The sequence below is a fragment of the Eutrigla gurnardus genome, assembly GCF_963514095.1.
Source record: "Eutrigla gurnardus genome assembly, chromosome: 2".
Lineage (NCBI taxonomy): Eukaryota > Metazoa > Chordata > Actinopteri > Perciformes > Triglidae > Eutrigla > Eutrigla gurnardus.
Window position 1 is genome coordinate 19,207,943 of NC_139916.1, and position 16,225 is coordinate 19,224,167.

The 16,225-nt window shown below is 43.9% G+C and overlaps 3 protein-coding genes across 3 annotated transcripts; all 3 read right to left on the reverse strand.

Moving 5' to 3' along the window:
• LOC311019990 (MAP kinase-activated protein kinase 2-like) lies at positions 1-4,659 on the reverse strand. Its single transcript, XM_084019689.1, has 10 exons — positions 4,059-4,659; positions 2,890-3,029; positions 2,055-2,119; positions 1,883-1,962; positions 1,668-1,794; positions 1,392-1,467; positions 1,141-1,265; positions 656-741; positions 486-566; positions 1-389 (listed from the first exon to the last, which is right to left on the reverse strand). The coding sequence occupies exons 1-10, from the start codon at positions 4,323-4,325 to the stop codon at positions 147-149; spliced, it is 1,290 nt and encodes a 429-aa protein (XP_083875815.1). The 5' UTR covers positions 4,326-4,659; the 3' UTR covers positions 1-146.
• Positions 4,660-5,035: 376 nt separating this feature from the next.
• uroc1 (urocanate hydratase 1) lies at positions 5,036-10,300 on the reverse strand. Its single transcript, XM_084019588.1, has 19 exons — positions 10,088-10,300; positions 9,494-9,624; positions 9,036-9,129; positions 8,888-8,947; positions 8,672-8,800; positions 8,521-8,582; positions 8,361-8,427; positions 7,908-8,051; positions 7,715-7,803; positions 7,484-7,546; positions 7,185-7,364; positions 6,998-7,095; positions 6,832-6,904; positions 6,494-6,683; positions 6,302-6,400; positions 6,086-6,185; positions 5,728-5,809; positions 5,531-5,630; positions 5,036-5,434 (listed from the first exon to the last, which is right to left on the reverse strand). The coding sequence occupies exons 1-19, from the start codon at positions 10,211-10,213 to the stop codon at positions 5,294-5,296; spliced, it is 2,028 nt and encodes a 675-aa protein (XP_083875714.1). The 5' UTR covers positions 10,214-10,300; the 3' UTR covers positions 5,036-5,293.
• A 1,994-nt stretch (positions 10,301-12,294) lies between these two features.
• chchd4b (coiled-coil-helix-coiled-coil-helix domain containing 4b) lies at positions 12,295-15,764 on the reverse strand. The gene is made up of 3 exons (XM_084019730.1): positions 15,613-15,764; positions 14,975-15,073; positions 12,295-14,875 (listed from the first exon to the last, which is right to left on the reverse strand). Exons 1-3 carry the CDS (start codon positions 15,632-15,634, stop codon positions 14,526-14,528), a joined length of 471 nt encoding a protein of 156 aa, XP_083875856.1. The 5' UTR covers positions 15,635-15,764; the 3' UTR covers positions 12,295-14,525.
• Positions 15,765-16,225: the final 461 nt, after the last annotated feature.

Consider the following 16,225-nt stretch of genomic DNA (forward strand, 5'->3'; position numbering starts at 1 on the left):
TGAAAACATAAAAAACAATTTTATTTGAAATGTGAAACTGGTATCAATGAAAATAAATGACATCAATTAGACTATTGAGTGCAAGGATGAATAGAAAGTAAAATACAAAAGTGATATGTAGATGGGAATACTGCTCATTACGGCTTTCATTGTTTTACACTGCTTTGACCAATAATCATTTCCCCATGCTGTTCAGAAAATGTAACTTCTCTGTGGCTACTATACACCTCTCCTCCATCTTCAGCCGCGTCTCCTCCTCTGTCAGCTCCTCCAGGCATGGGCCTCTTACGCCTCTTATTGAGCAGAGGGTTATTGGACGTGTCCAGGTCTTTGATCTTCACCTGGTCATAGTCCACCCGCATGGTGGCCAGGGCACTGGTCATTTCCTCCTGTTGGGAAATGAGAGACATTTAGGGCTGTAAATCTGGTGCTTTACTGCCACCCTGTGGCCATATTCTGAAACTGATCTAAATAGTGGGTCCCACCTTCACATCGTCCCACAGCTCCTTGTCCTCTGTCAAAACACGGGAGGTGTGCAGGGGGGTTGGAGGGACCACCATTGACTGCTGCAGTGAACATAAAAATACACCCACATTGTATGGATGAAGGGATGAAAGATACAGGTTATAGATAAAGTGCCACAGTGATAACTTACACTAATCCAGGGATGGTTCATGAACTGTACGATGGTCATCCTCTCGTTGGGGTCTGTCTTCAGTAGCTGAATGATAAGCTGTTTGGCTACAAAACACAGTTCACATCAAGCATGTCATTGGTGAGACTTCAGCGCAATATGGAAATATAATGATCTTTTTAAACATGTTTAAACAAATTAATCCCAAGAGGGTGAGCCGGTCTTGAATCACCCTGAAGGGGTTCTAATGACCCACTCACTTTACAATATCCCACTTATTGCATGGCTACTTATTACAACATTTACCATCTGACAAAATATTGGTTTAAAATGATTTTATTGAAAAAAATGTATGTATGGAGATCAGAAGTATGTCCAAAGCAACGGCTTGTTTTTCATGGTACCGGTCTACTTTAACAGAGCATTAAATGCCATAATTGCACACCCCTGTTACAGTTTTGAAATTGTTTCCTTGATATTTCTGAATTTCATGTCCAAAGCCTGACCTTCCTCAGAAACGTCGGCCCACTCAGGGTTGGGGAACTCGTACTGGCCCAACCTGATCCTCTGCTTCATGCCCGGGGAGATGGCCTGACCCGTGTTCGAGTAGAACGGAGGAAACCCACACAGACTAGAAACAGAAGAAGAGACCATTTCACTTTGAAACTTTCACTTTCGCAGAGTTGAAAATTAATATTCATTATCGTTATAAATGATTTGTTAAATCCGATCCGTTGCAGACGCACATGATACTCACAGAATGTACATGATTACGCCCAGAGACCACATGTCACATGATTTGTCATATTTCTCTGGCCCAAGCACTTCTGGGGCTAAATGGACAAATAGATACAGACAAAAAAACCCAACGCAACAATGTGGAGAATGAAAGACACATTCACACAAAAGCAGCTCAAAGGGCAGACACACATGGACAGCGTGTGAGTGAATGACATATCAAAGAACCTGCAGTAGCACATATATAATACATATATTTCACAACTCCTACTATCACATGACAGCAAATGCTCACCAACATAATATGGAGTGTAACAGGGCGTCTGGAGGGAGTTGAGCAGTATCGTCTCCTTAGCAAAGCCAAAGTCAGTCAGCGTCAGTGAGGCGTTACTCTCCTTGGAGGTGTAGAGCAGGTTTTCAGGCTGGAGTTTGATTGAGAAAAACAAAACAATTCAGAATTCAATCAATGTATTTAGCTAGAAGTCACTCTGACAGCAGCAGCAGCAGCACCTTAACATCCCTGTGAGCGATGTCCGTGTGGTGGAGGTACTCTATGGCCATGCCGATGTCATGCATGATCTCCGACGCCTCTGATGGACGAAGGGGACACGGATGAAACACACACAGGATGCAGCATGGAGACCCACGCATTTTAAACAGCTTACTGTGAACTCTAACCCACCTCTCTCGGTGAAGGCCTGGTCCCCTCTGGCCTGAATGCGACTGAACAGCTCCCCTCCCTCCATGCTGACACAAGATTAACAAAGACATCAGAAGTGGGGCAGTGAGGGGACTCTTGGCAACCAGCCACACAGTTCTCCACTGCCAACGTGGTTCGCCAACAAAGCAAGACATTGTGAGTCACGATTGACTGTTCAGATGAGTCCAGTCGTCTGAGGCACGGCAGAGCCAGATGACTCAAGCAGTGACATATTAGACATACGGACATACGTACAGAGCAAATTATGCAACATGGTTAATAAGGGCATTATAAATGTGAATGAGCGTTATTTCAATATAATTCAATAAATTCAAATTTTTTGCAATTCTGGTTAGAAGCCGCATTTCGTTGTCTCTGCACAATGACAATAAAGTTGTACCTAATGTAATATTAGTTATAAATATCCAATATAGCAAAGAAACATGCATATTACTGTGGGACTTGAAGGAGGATTTCTTTTCAACAAACACAGAAAAATAAGTGAGGACCCCAATATGTTATCTACAAGCACAAGCTGCGATGGAGAAGATGCCTCGGGGAGCAAAAAAACAATCAGAAGTTGTTTATTCTAGGATGCAAACAGAAGCAGAGCTTGAACTCTAACTCAGCTGGCTCTATACCATTCAGAAATGTCAAAATACAAGTTCATATAACAGGACATCACAGGTTGCTCTTCACGCGATCTGTCTCTCCTCTGTGATGAGACATGAACACAAAGCTGCACTACATGATAGAAAATTCCCATAAAGGATTAAGATAAGGAGACGATACATAACATGGTGATGGTAACGCTCACCACTCCATTATGATGAGGAGACATTTCTTCCCCTGGTGCATGTTCTCATACAGGCTGAGTATTCGGACGATGTGGGGCCCTCCAGAGACTCGCCAGTGCAGCTCGACCTCCCGTCTGGCTTTAGGAGTATCGTACAGGATCTGTGTAAGAAAAACACATCGAACGGCTTCTGTTTTAATATTTGCCTACAGATATGTGCATCTATTAGAACGATTACTTTGATATCCTTGTCATGGAATCGATGAACCCACACGGAGACTAACACAAGCCCTATTGTGAAGACACTCATTGTTTACGACACAATTAGTGGCCCCTATTAAAGCCATTTATCTACATTTTCTGGAGAGCACATTAGGAGTGAATCCTGTAAGACTGCTCTATCTTTAAAGACACAGTGCAGCAGCTCTGGTATCACAGCCAGGGGAGAATTATATCCACGTTTTACAAACATGCAGACTAAATCCTTCTGGACATCGTGATGCATTTCGAGCGCTGGGGGAGGAAACGGCTCACATATGAGTGTTTATAAAAGTGTGACTTCCTTCCTAAGCCGCTATACATAAATCACATCTCTACCGCTCACAGAACGCAAGATTACTTCCACAGATTCCCCATTTCACTCAGTCGTGGTTTATCACATAAGACATTCCAAATCAAAGACGGAGAGGCACTCATGGGGCTGCTCTTCCTGTTTGTGTTTTCTTAAGGCTTTGCCGCAACCCAGCTGGTTTTTGACTTACTCACAACTTATATTTCCCTAGTTGGTCTTTAAAACTCTCCCCTTAAAAATGTAATCACCCTGGATACTTTGTGATGCTCAGAAGGGGGAGTAAAAGCATGTTAAATGTCGGACGAACAGGGGAGATCATTGTCCAACATGACAACTGCAGAGCAGAGTGGAAACTGTGTCAGAGCATCCCAGACAGCACATCACTGTCTGATACTGTCTGGGTAGCTTCTGCTTCATCCATCCATCTGCATCACATCTTATAACTTATCATTCAAGATCATTACTGGACATAACACTTTACACAAAGTTACACAAAAATAATAAAAAATCTAAAATTTCCAGCATAAGACACCCTCACATGGTGGAGATAAATGAATTATTAATCACTGCTTTCTATCCAGTGGCCTCCAGAGCACAAAGAAGCGAGACAAACACAAACCTTGAGGGCGCATTTCAACCCCGTGTTCTTGCAGTAACACTCCAGCACCTTGCCATTGATCCCCAGGCCAAGGACCTGAGCTGTGATCTTATAGTCGTCCGTCACCGCATGCCTCCTAAACTCCAGCTTGGCGTAAGCGGGCGGCGGGAGGTCAGCGGGGCCGCTGCCCGGGCCGCTGCCCGGGCTGCTGCAGCTGCTGCCGCTGGAGTCACCGTGGAGCGGCGCGCTCATCGACTTCACCGACTGCTCCGCCTGGTTATGATGCATTTTCGTTTTCCTCCCGTAAGAGTCAACAGTGATGCCGAGAAAATGTCATCAGTGTCTCCGACAGAAAGTCTCCGGTTTCATCCTAGATCACCCGCGGGCGCGCAGAGGTATTTAGTGCAGCCTATGCGATCTATAAAACCTCCTTGTTACATAAAAAAAAAGAAAAAGGGCGGGGGTCTGAAACAGCCCTGTTATTAGCATAGAGGACTTCAAACGACCCCCAACTGAGATGTAGCTATACAGTGGAGAGGTAGACATGCAACACGTTACGTGAAAACACAAGTCTGGGACCCCCGTCTGGTCCTCATCCCGGGTATCTGCCTCTTCTTCTTCCTGCTGGGTTCACCGAGCTCTCCGGTTCCCTTACGTCACCGCGGAGCGCCTCAGATCAGTTTTCTTAAAGGAACAACCACGCGTAAAGACGCACGGCAGGGTACCAGCGAAGAGTCCAGTTGTCGGCGAACATGATGTTGTTGTCCCTTTAATAGTTTCAGTGGATTCTCCCCGGCGGAGGTCTTATCTTCCACATCGATGCTGAGCCACACAGACGGGGGTCTGGTTGATTCTGGATGATTCTTCCCCCTTGTTTTATTGTTTAGCAACACCCACATTCCTCTGCTACAAACCTGTCATTGACAGTTTTGGACAAATTATTTTTGTAGATGACTGACATAGAAATGACCCATAGAGACTTTAATTAATATATTCATACTTGTAGTTTAATTTCAGCACAAAAAAAATTAACAGTATATTCTTGCATGTTAAATTATTTAAAGAGCCAAGCACACTGTTTCTACTGTCTACTTTCTGTGTATTTATGGCAAAGAATTTGTAACAACACTGCCACTGATTCATTAACCTGTACTGACTAGTACTGAGGCTCGACTCAGACACTACTGGAGGGATTACAGCTGCAGGTTTGCTTCATTGTGTATGTAGCTGGCTGTTAACCTGTGCTAACGTGTTGGCTATCCCTGCAGCGCTCGGTCCAGCACGCACTCATCCTGCACAGGAAAGGGCATGGTGACACGCAACTGCCCGTTCTCCTCCATGGTGTGCTGGATGGTCTCGTAGGCGTTTGAGTTCCCAGACCAGCAGCGTCGAGCCACCTGCAGCACACGGAAACACATTAGAGCCATTAGAGCCATCGTATGCATTAAATGAGGCTGGAATCTATCTGGCGGCTCTCCTCTCTACACGCTCACCCCGTTGGAGACGTCCCAGTTGAGCACCAATCTAGCACGCTTTGCTGCCTCCTCCGAGCCATCCAATAGCAACCCGAAGCCTCCGTTCATCACCTCGCCCCTGGAGGGGAGACAGCAGGTACAGTATTACGGTAAGTATTGATGATCCAAAACCTTTCACGCAGATTATTGTTCACCAGATGACGATGCAGCCTTACCAGCCAACGCCACCGCCGTTGTGCAGGGATACCCATGTGGCGCCCCTGAATGCATCACCGACAAAGTTCTGGACCGCCATGTCTATGAGGGGGACAGATTGTGACTTTTTAAAATGACTCCTGAATTATATGAATGATGAGACACAAGAAAGGGATTTTTGTGTTGTACTTTTTTTTCTGTTGGAACAGATTCTTTGTGGACTTTTGCGCTGCTTTACATTTGATCATCTGTGACAATGTCTACAGTGTGTCCACTTGCAAGACAAGTTTCACTGCATCACTGTCCACAGAACATACATAAAGCTGACCACACATAATGCATGGTATAGGGTGTTTGTCCTGTGTACACACCACATACCTGCACAGAAGGCAGATCCATCATACACATTAGAGGTTTCTCTGAAGGGGCTGTCTGTGCCGCTGACATCGTGATGGTCTCTGCTAATAACTACAGGAGCCTGAGCAACAGAAATTACATGAGACAGTGTTGAGACGGCACTGAAAACTTGTAACATGCAGACCGCAGTAAACATGAAATAATCATCTGAACTTAGCAGACAATTTATCCTCTTACTGAAACTCTTCCATCGGCGATGGCCTGGTTGATAGCCAAAGCGATGCACACTCTTCCTTTTTGGTCGGAGTAGAGGATTCTGGCTTGGGATCCCACAACCTAAACAAAGGGAGTACACACAGAGGAGAACGTGTCCCTGCAGCTGTATATTCTCACTGAATGATGACGTTGGTTGCGCAGAAAGTTACTCACCATTTTGTGTTTTCCAGCCTCTCTGATCCAGCGGATGTTATCGCTGTACTGCTGACGGATGCGACTACTCGCATTGGCACTAATTTCCTCCAGGACAGTGGCAGCGATATCATCCGTTGTAGCGAGATCTAGGGGGTCGCCAGATGTGCACACCCAGCGAAATGGGCCAAAGCCCAAAGAGAAAATGTCCCTGCGGCAAAGGCAGAAGGAGAGATCACAAACTATAAATAAGAAAAGACCGGATCATAGTCTATGGGTCTTTTGTTTTCTAGACTTACACATTTTGTACAGTTATCACAGGATGAATGCTAGATCAAATAAACAAGAAAATGTCTTACCCCATTATGTGCTGGACATACGAAGGGTAACGAAATTCAGTTGCTCCTCCGCCAACCTTTGCTACCTCTGCTCCTATTAAAAACAAGACACACAAGCCTCTATATTAATGGTGATAATAATAATATATTTTTTTGACTATGGTTGTTTGATTGTTAAATTACTGACCAGCTCTCTGGGCCTCCAGGAGAAATGCATTGCCATAGTCCCAGAAGAACATACCGGCATCAGACAGCTTGTTGATGGCCTCAACGTGTCTTCGGAGGCTGTGATCGCATGTCGAACACATGTTATTCAGCTTAATAGAGCTATATGTTGCAGAAGGTACACCATAAAAACACGTGATTAATATCACCTTTCTCGGACCATGGTTAGGAAAAGGTCAGGATCAGTCGACATGAGCTGATTGGCTTGACGGAAGCTGAGCTGGACTGGATAGTAGCCTCCGTTATATGGGTTGTGGAGGGAGGTCTGGTCTGAACCCAAATCCACCAGAAGCTCCCCTGTCCTCTCATACTCCAACAGCAGCCTCTCCCTGATGAGAACGTTGGAAAAGTAGGACGAAGATGTCAAGAGTATGTAATAAACGGCGACTCTTTCATGGCAGCTACAGACCTGTGTCTAGGCATCAGGAAGTTTTCACATCTCACTCACCACAAGTCTACAATATTGCCATGGAAACCCAGACTGATGGGAGTCTTGGAGCTCTTGGCCTCTCTGAAAAACACATCATATAATAATAATAATTACTGAATAATCACACATTGACTAAAAGTATCATGTCAAAGACCCCATGACCACGGATAATACTTAAATTGTAGAGTAATGCAGCAATGATTATTAATAATGATTTGCACACCCATAATCCCTTTTTCTCTTTGTTACCTGATGCGTTTAATGCAGTGTTCCATGCTGCTGGTGATCTCCATCAGCCAGCCCTGCTCGAATCTCTTTCTAAGAGGAGCCTCATCCACCTACAAAAGAAAAAGTAATCTAATTCACAGTCACACAAGGACGTACGTCATTTTCGCTTAGTCAGCAGTGAGCATTAACGGGAAATGACTCAACGGCGAATTACCTCTGCAATCACACCAATACAACCAGCAATGACGGCAGCTTTAGCCTGAGCTCCACTCATCCCCCCCAGGCCAGAGGTCACAAAGACGCGCCCTGTCAAGTCACCGGAGCCCAGGTACCTCCGGCCAGCATTTAGCACAGTCAGCTACACAGAAAAACACAAGAGAAGAAATGAAAACCAGGAACTACAACGTACAGGTGATACGGTACAGGAAAACGTTTGACATACAACCTTAGTTTTCACCCCTCAAATGGTTTAATTTAAATTTTTAGAGGTCTAAAGAGGTGAAACTATCCAGTATATCACAATATAAAAAATTCTAAAAGCAAGAAAAGACCAAATCCTGACACTAATTACTACAACCTAGGAGGAACCTTGCCCTCAGGTCAGGAACTACGGATTAAAGTTAATCCATATTTTGAAAATAATGGAGATCATCATAATTTCACAAACCATAGTGCCATGAACAATCCCTTGAGGTCCAATGTAGCAGTAGCTGCCTGCTGTCATTTGGCCGTACCTGAAACCAGCAAACAAAAGAACACAGATTACATGAAGACATCTGGAGTCACACGAGGCTGAATATAGCATCGGCACCTTAAAATCAACTTACATTGATACACCAAGGGCAAACATTTTTTCGTACTGATTTCTAGAGGAGTAATTTGGAATAACCTGCATGAAAGAAAGAAAAGAGAGAATGTGTCACTACACAGTGATGAACGTGTGCTAAAAGTTTAGCCAGATGTGTGTTGGGCGGTTACCATGCCGTTGGTGATGATGGCGCGAGGTGAGGAAGGCAGGCTGGGGAACAGACCCATGGGATGACCGCTGTACATGACCAGAGTTTGTTCCTCTGTCATCTCGCTGAGGTAATGCATCGCCAGGCGAAACTGCTCTCAGAGACACACAAGTCATTAATATTGATCTATTTCGACTCTTAGACATTGTTGCTGAACACAAGCTAACACGAGGCTCACCTGGGCCCAGTTACTAAACACCTGTCCATTCCCTCCGTAGGTGACGAGCTCCTGGGGGAACTGAAGAAGAAACGGTCATCAAGACAATGAATCAAACAAAATACGTCACACACTTACGAAGCAAACACAAGCTGCGTCAGAGCCTTACCTGGGCAACTACGGGGTCCAAGTTGTTCATGATCATTAACATTATGGATGCAGCTTGACGTGTGCGGCATGGGTACTGATCTATGGGGTAAGCTCTGAGGAGACAGAGGGAAAGTCACATCACAGCCGATGAGCGAGACCATGTAACGTTTGCTGCACAGAAGCCCTTGTGGCCATGGATTTACTTACAGGACACATTGATTTCCATTTATTTATGGAGGTACAGTGTGTTAACTTGTTGTTTTGTGGTACAAGCATTATATAAAGGCAAGCTGATTGCAGTAGTGTGCTGGTTATACAGCAATATGCAAAGTGATCTTCTAATTAGCTTCTCGTCATACCAAACCAGGAAGTCTGCAGCAGCAAAACCTTGTGTAAATGCAATGTTTGGTGTACATATTATAAATGCAGCAGGGATTGCCATTAAAGCCCTGCTGACAGACACATAAGTGGGCTCACCTCATGCGTACTGTGGGGCAGAAGCGGTACATATAGATGTGCCCGTACTGCCGCAGCTCTTGAGCAAATTCGGGTGCAAGTGTTGCGTGGTGGGACGGCGGGAAATAACGCAACGCATTCCTCAGCGCTAACTAGAGGGAAGAGAGACATTTACAGGAGATGCAAATCAATGTTTCGAGCAGATCTCTTACACTTTAAGGATAACAGACTGAGCACTCACTGTGTCTCGTTTAATCATTGACTAAAGCTGTTGCTCCGAGTTTTGGCAATCAGTTGAGGACCTCAGAGAATAATCTATTTTTTAGAGCGGCCCCATGAGACGACAATGGTGATGCAATAAGTCAGAGTACACAGTATGGCATAAAAGTCTGACCCTAAAGTAGTTACATTTACTTTTGACTGGTCGTATGACGTTTTGTCAGGCTGGTCCATGTACAGAGCTTTCCTTAACATTATAAATGACATTAATGATTTTCATAGAGGCGTGCATTAAATGGGATGCAGTCATTATTGGCTACTAATTTACAAATGATTGACTGACAATGGTGATCACATTTTTCTGAATGCATAGAAATTGTTTGCTTATTGACTCACCCGCTCCTCCTCTGCTGTAAGGTTGGGGGTCCGCATAGGTGCGTGTGGCATGTTGGGGTCTCTCCCCCCGTTCGGGGGCAAAGGGTCCAGGGGTAAACCACTGCATATCTCCTTTAAAGAAGACATCCTGTTGAGGATTTTCTGTCACACAAAGTGTTCACGCTGGAGACTGAAGGCAGCTCTCGCCCTCACAGCAGACTGTCCTCGATAGAGAGAAAGATTGTAATTGTAAAGATTTGAGGCAGACCCCTCTTTGCCTTAATGTCTCATTGGCTTCTTGGTCTTCTGGGCCCTTTATAATCCACCAATGGCACGCCACAGACAGAAAAGCAGTGTTTGGTAATTATTGATCCCTGAGGGAGTTTGAAGTGGTACATGCTTCAGTGGACAAACACCGCTACTGACCTCTGACCCCTGATGCTTGAGTGCATGCCAGAACCTTTGGACAGGTCTGCAACTGTTATGTAGAACTATTATTCTAACTATTATTATAGTAATTCCCTACAGATAGACCCATCTTTAACTGATCAAGTCTCACAATGTACAGCTCATTGTCATATTTTGGATGAGGTCCAATGGGTGCATGCATGTTCAGACTAATTATAGAGACAATTTGAAATTAGTTTAAGAAAATTGTCCTCCCAGAAAGAACAAAGAAAACTTCAAAAAAGTACCAAGTCTAATTCTGACTTCTCTCCATCGGCAGAGATTCCTCCTGTCTTCAACACATTTTGTGTGCATCAGTGTCTGCAGCGTTTACATGAGTAGAGTTCAGCCTACCTGCTTTAACCACTATTGAGTCACTGGGTTTAGGTAATTCAATCTTCAGAAAATCACCGCTTTGTTTATTTGATCTAAAATGACTATTACTCTACTGATTACTGGCAATAAATCCTATTAAAATGTGTGCATTTGTGAAACGGCGCGTATATAGCCTGACAACGCCACCCAATTAGAGAGCTGGGACTCTTAGAATATTGGAACAACTTTCCTTTTGTTTGCAAGTCCTTTGGTTTGGTGGGAGCAACACAACAGATTTACCCAAAAGACAGCTTGAGTATATAAAATATATATGTTTATTACAATATGCAGTTGAATAAAAACAAGGTGTACACCATTCCACACATCCAACTTAAAAGCTGGCCCCTGCGGTTGCGATAGTCCCCAGTCCACAAGGGGTCCCCCTAACACAAGTCCGTCTCGCGCCCAGCAGTGACTTCAACGCAGCCAGCGACCTGCCAATCACCCGCACACACCAACGCAATCACTCACACAACAGAGAGAGAGAGCCACCAGTATCTCCACAATAATAATAAAAAAAAAACAGAACACACAGCAATGAGCACAGCAAACAAAACACACGGGCATGCAACGCTAAAAGAGCATCATGACAGTCCAAAATCACTGCAACTCATGCATATATAAATATAGTTAATAGATAGTCTGGAGCTCGATTATGTAGACGTAAATCTTAGAGGAAGCGAGGCCGCATAGCCGGACCAACAGCGTCACTCACCATCAAATTGTGAGCCAACTTATCCAACTCCCAGTCCGGTTGCACAGCACTTCCACACAGCCACAGGCGCAGGACGAACACGGCAAGGCTCCAGTCACCACACCGGCGGCGGCAACGATTCCAGCAGGCGAGAGGACGGAGAGTCAACGGGTGGGAAAACGGATCACAGCAGGAGGGCAGGCGGAGAATCAGCCGGTGAGAAGACGGATCACAGCAGGAGGGCAGGCGGAGAATCAGCCGGTGAGAAGCCGGATAGCAGGCGGAAAATCACGGCGGCCACCGAGCTTGATATGAGAACGGGCACACTAGCAGACTTCCGCAAGACAGCACAACAGTCCACACAATCGCGCACACCACAGACAGTTAAGTGAAACCAACAACTAACAGGCGCGACAGACAGAGTCCACGGGAACAACCAACCGGCACTGTTTCAGTTCCTTCTTTTTTAAGCAGCCTGTGAGTATCAATTGGCATCGCAATTGTCCACACCTGTTACACTCCAATCAGTTGGGCATACAACATTGACAACAAAGGGGCGTTTCCTTGTGTTCCCCAAATCATGACCATGACACATTGATATCAAACAGGGGAGTTTACATTTCAATATGTTGTGCCTAGGGAGGGAGGGAGGAAAGCACAAACAACATAACAAATAAGTTGATTATAATTATTTAATTAATACATTACGCCACTGAAATACCTGATCCTTGCTGATTCAATATAGTGGAAGAGAACAAACAATGTATTTGGAGATGCCTTGGAGTATATATTTAATTCTGCTTGAATAGAACAGCACAAATTCAAAGGACATAACAATATTTCTTGTAAATCTCTTTTACTCTGTGTTACCATCTGCTGTAGCAGGTCAAGTTCCAACATATTCTGTTTTTTTACAGTGTGAACGTGCAGTATGGAGAGTCCAGTAAGAGGTCATTATTGCAATGTCAGCCCTAGGAGATATAGGAGGTAGACAACAATAATATTGTACAATAATATGAGATTTTTAAAATGTTTTTTATAATAACACTTAATATTCACTTCAAGTCACTTTAGCCAGTCTTGTGTTGGGACACAAATGGTTCAGTTAATTCAGCTGAGGTAAAAGTTTTAAGTCTCGTTATTAATAAGCATAAGAAATGAGGTCCTGTAGGACAGAAACACACTGCTCATACAAAGTAGAATTGTACAGTACGGTCCATTCTTGACACCTCTGTGAATTTGGCAATGTTATCAGTAACATTACTTATATAAACTTTGAACAAAGTCACTATGAATATTAACTTTTTATAACGCATAATGTACATGTAAAATGAACATAAGAAAATAGAGATATAAGAGGGTGGAAATGAAAGGGTATGAGTATAACGCATGTTTTTTTCACTGTTATTTTACAGTTTCAGACCTAGTTATGGGGAATCACGGCATGGCGTGTAGCAACATCTTGATTTGAGACAAAGCTCGGTCCTCTAGGCTTTTGAAGTGAATTAAAGGTTTTAATCTGGTTTTGCCTGAAGCCCGTAGGTTTGAATGTGAGTGTGAATGATTGTTTGTCTCTACATGTCGGCCCTGTGATAGACTGGCGTCCTGTCCAGGGTGTACCCTGCCTTCGCCCAATGATACCTGGGATCGGCTCCAGCCCCCCTGAATACAGGATAAGCGGTAGACAATGGATGGATGGACCTTGAGCTCCACATTTACATAGAGGAGAACAGATAGGCAAACAAATATCATCATTTTGAAGCATATTTGCATAAAGAATTAGCCACAGAGTTTGAATAATAACCTACATTAGCACAACTGCTAAAGTCGAGCCAGAAAGTCCAACTTACAAACATGAACACACCTTTATCCTGCACCTTAGCGATTATACCACGTTGTAAGCTAGATATCCATGTAGCTGGTCAGCTGCAGCATATTAAAAGAGCATGTAAACTTACCGACAACTAACAGTTTACATGCTGGTGTCGATGCTATCGACACACTGAAGTTGCGGGATTGTTAACAGCTGCCAACGCAACGCAGCGATTGTTTTCACCTTGTGAGTCTATGAGGGTATCGGTGGACCGTGTTTGTTGACCGTGCTAACGTTGCAACCCAGCAAGGTGTAGTCATGAAACCTTACAGATGTGTAGTTGAAATTAAAATGAAGGGTCAGTTTAAAGATGGGTATGGTCGGTCAAGTTTACACCCTGGCTTTGTAGTTTCCTTTGCCTCTGGTTCCCCTGCTGGCCACTCAGCTCGCAATCAGCTGTTCATCAAACACAGACATGTATACACATCCTCCCAGCCACTGAGAGCAAAATAAGCACTTCTAATACCCCCCCCCAAAAGAAAAAAAAATCTTCCTCCTTTAAATATGAAAAATGATTGACAGTAAATATAAAAACATTTCGATGTTATTTTGATTGCAAAAAGTGATGACTGCATGTGATTTCAGTTGGACTTTATGGGTGCCATATCAAATTCAGAGCACTATTATAACAGCAAACAACTTTTTTCTCTGTAAAGATATAGTGGAGTTATGTGAAGACGCTCTCCTTCTGTCTGTGTTGTAGTGTCTCTGTGCTCTGTTTACAAAGTCAGTCCGGCCATGCATGCATTTTAGTAGATGCTCGTCCCTGAGTATTTGCACCACTGGCTACCTAATCACACTGTGCTCTACACAGCGCTCCTGGCGGTTACCACATATAGCATCGTCCTGAACAACGCTGCTGCAGCAGAAGCATGGTAGTGCCTACCGTCTGGTTCCCCCTCAGGTAAACACTGTTAGCTCTGTCAGCACTGTTGTTCTTTTTTGCAATGTTTATGCTGTTAGCTGCCAGTTCAGGTGTCACTTTTTTTGAGCTGTGTGGAAGCAATCCCATGCTCTGAATTTGGACTTTAGCACCTTTAAAGCCATCATGTTGCCATCAAAGCTCATCTTTAGCTTTCCACTGATCCCTCTGTATTGGGTTGTGTAGTATCAGAGTCTTGCTCGGATGTTGAGGTTGCACCTGGCGTTTCTGCAGATGCAGAGTCTTGTGAGGTCTGGGCGGTTTCTGGCGATTGTTCTTGTTGCACCTTGTCATCATCTTGTGGATATAGCTCTGGGTAACGCTGCATACACTCCTGCATGGCCCTGAACTGCTCCAAGCATTCAGAACCCTTTACTTCCTCCTTACTGTAGTGGAAACAGGAGAAGGCATCCTTGAAGTCAGTACCACAGGGTCCACTGGCCATCCCACCCAGGCAGGGACAGTTCCAGTTGATCTCCCCACCGGGAAGAATCAGACCTAGGTTGGGTGAGAGAGGAGGTTTAAGTTTACACACAGCATGTAACGTCTTTTACAAACATTACTCAGATGTATCTTGATAGTTTTGCTGCTCCTCACCTCTCTCCTCATAGGGGTCATTAGGGTCTTCCTCTATGAGCTCAGCACTGCTGGGTGTTGCATGATCCTCTTTGGTGACAAAGATTATTCGGTCTTTACCTATTGTGTAACATGTGCAAGGACGATGCAAACAATATTGTGAATAATTAAACCAAAGGCTGGTTAAAACCTAAACTTAATTACATTCAGGGCATTTAGCAGATTCTGAGATTAACAAAATTAGAAACAGGTTCAACAGTATAGTCACGAATTCATGAATGAGTACTGCAGGTTCCCCACTAGAGCCCGACAGCTACATCATCCGGGCAATAGGCAACTATCGTACGTTAGTGCACCACTGGACCGGATATCCACCAACATCATGACGGTCTATACGTTTGTATGGTGAGAAAGACAAGGCAAGAGCATTCATCCAATGAACGGGCTCAAGGTGACTTTCTTTGAATAACATCGCAAAGTGAGTCATGAGGAAGCGAACAGTCCTGTTAGAGGTTTCAACAGGTTCTCATTGTCTCAAAAGGTGTGTTTTAACTCTTGTAACATCCGGGTACAACACAAACGTTATTTTTCATTCATACTAAAATCGACCTTAGCTTTCCAGATAAGTTAGCCGGTTAGCACAACATGGTTTAGGTTACCTTCCTCTCTGACCGAGCCCATTTCTTCACGCTGGAATAAACTCCTCCTTTTGATTTTTGACTACTCTCGCTGTAAAAAAACACAACACATGAAGATGACAGATGTTACAGTACAGCATCAACTAGCTTGTTTCACAACTATCGTTGCTAGGTCTGAGTGCAAGTCGTCTTCTTCTCCTATTGTGTTTCCGGTAGCGCAGACGATCCGGGGCTCGTTTCTGCCCCCAACAGTTCAAAATATAACATGCAGGGATTCAACTCGTAAGTTAACACAGGCATGCTTTCTTAAAATGTATCTTATCCGATTAGATTAGAGTTCTATTCTTTTCGACATCTATCACCTTTATGACAAGAGAGGGCAACCACTTCTGACATTAATTTACTATTATTAACTATTTATTAACAATTGATCACATAATAAAGTTGGATAAACTCATTTTTTTCACTTACATGCCCCTTCATGATTTTCTCATATGATTATAATATACTGTACATCATGAACAGAATGACAATCCTTATATGAAGGGGATATCAATTATTTCCCAGCTCTATTATTAGCTACACGACTACAAAACAAACTACAATGTAGTTGTAAGCAGATTTGACCCTTTTA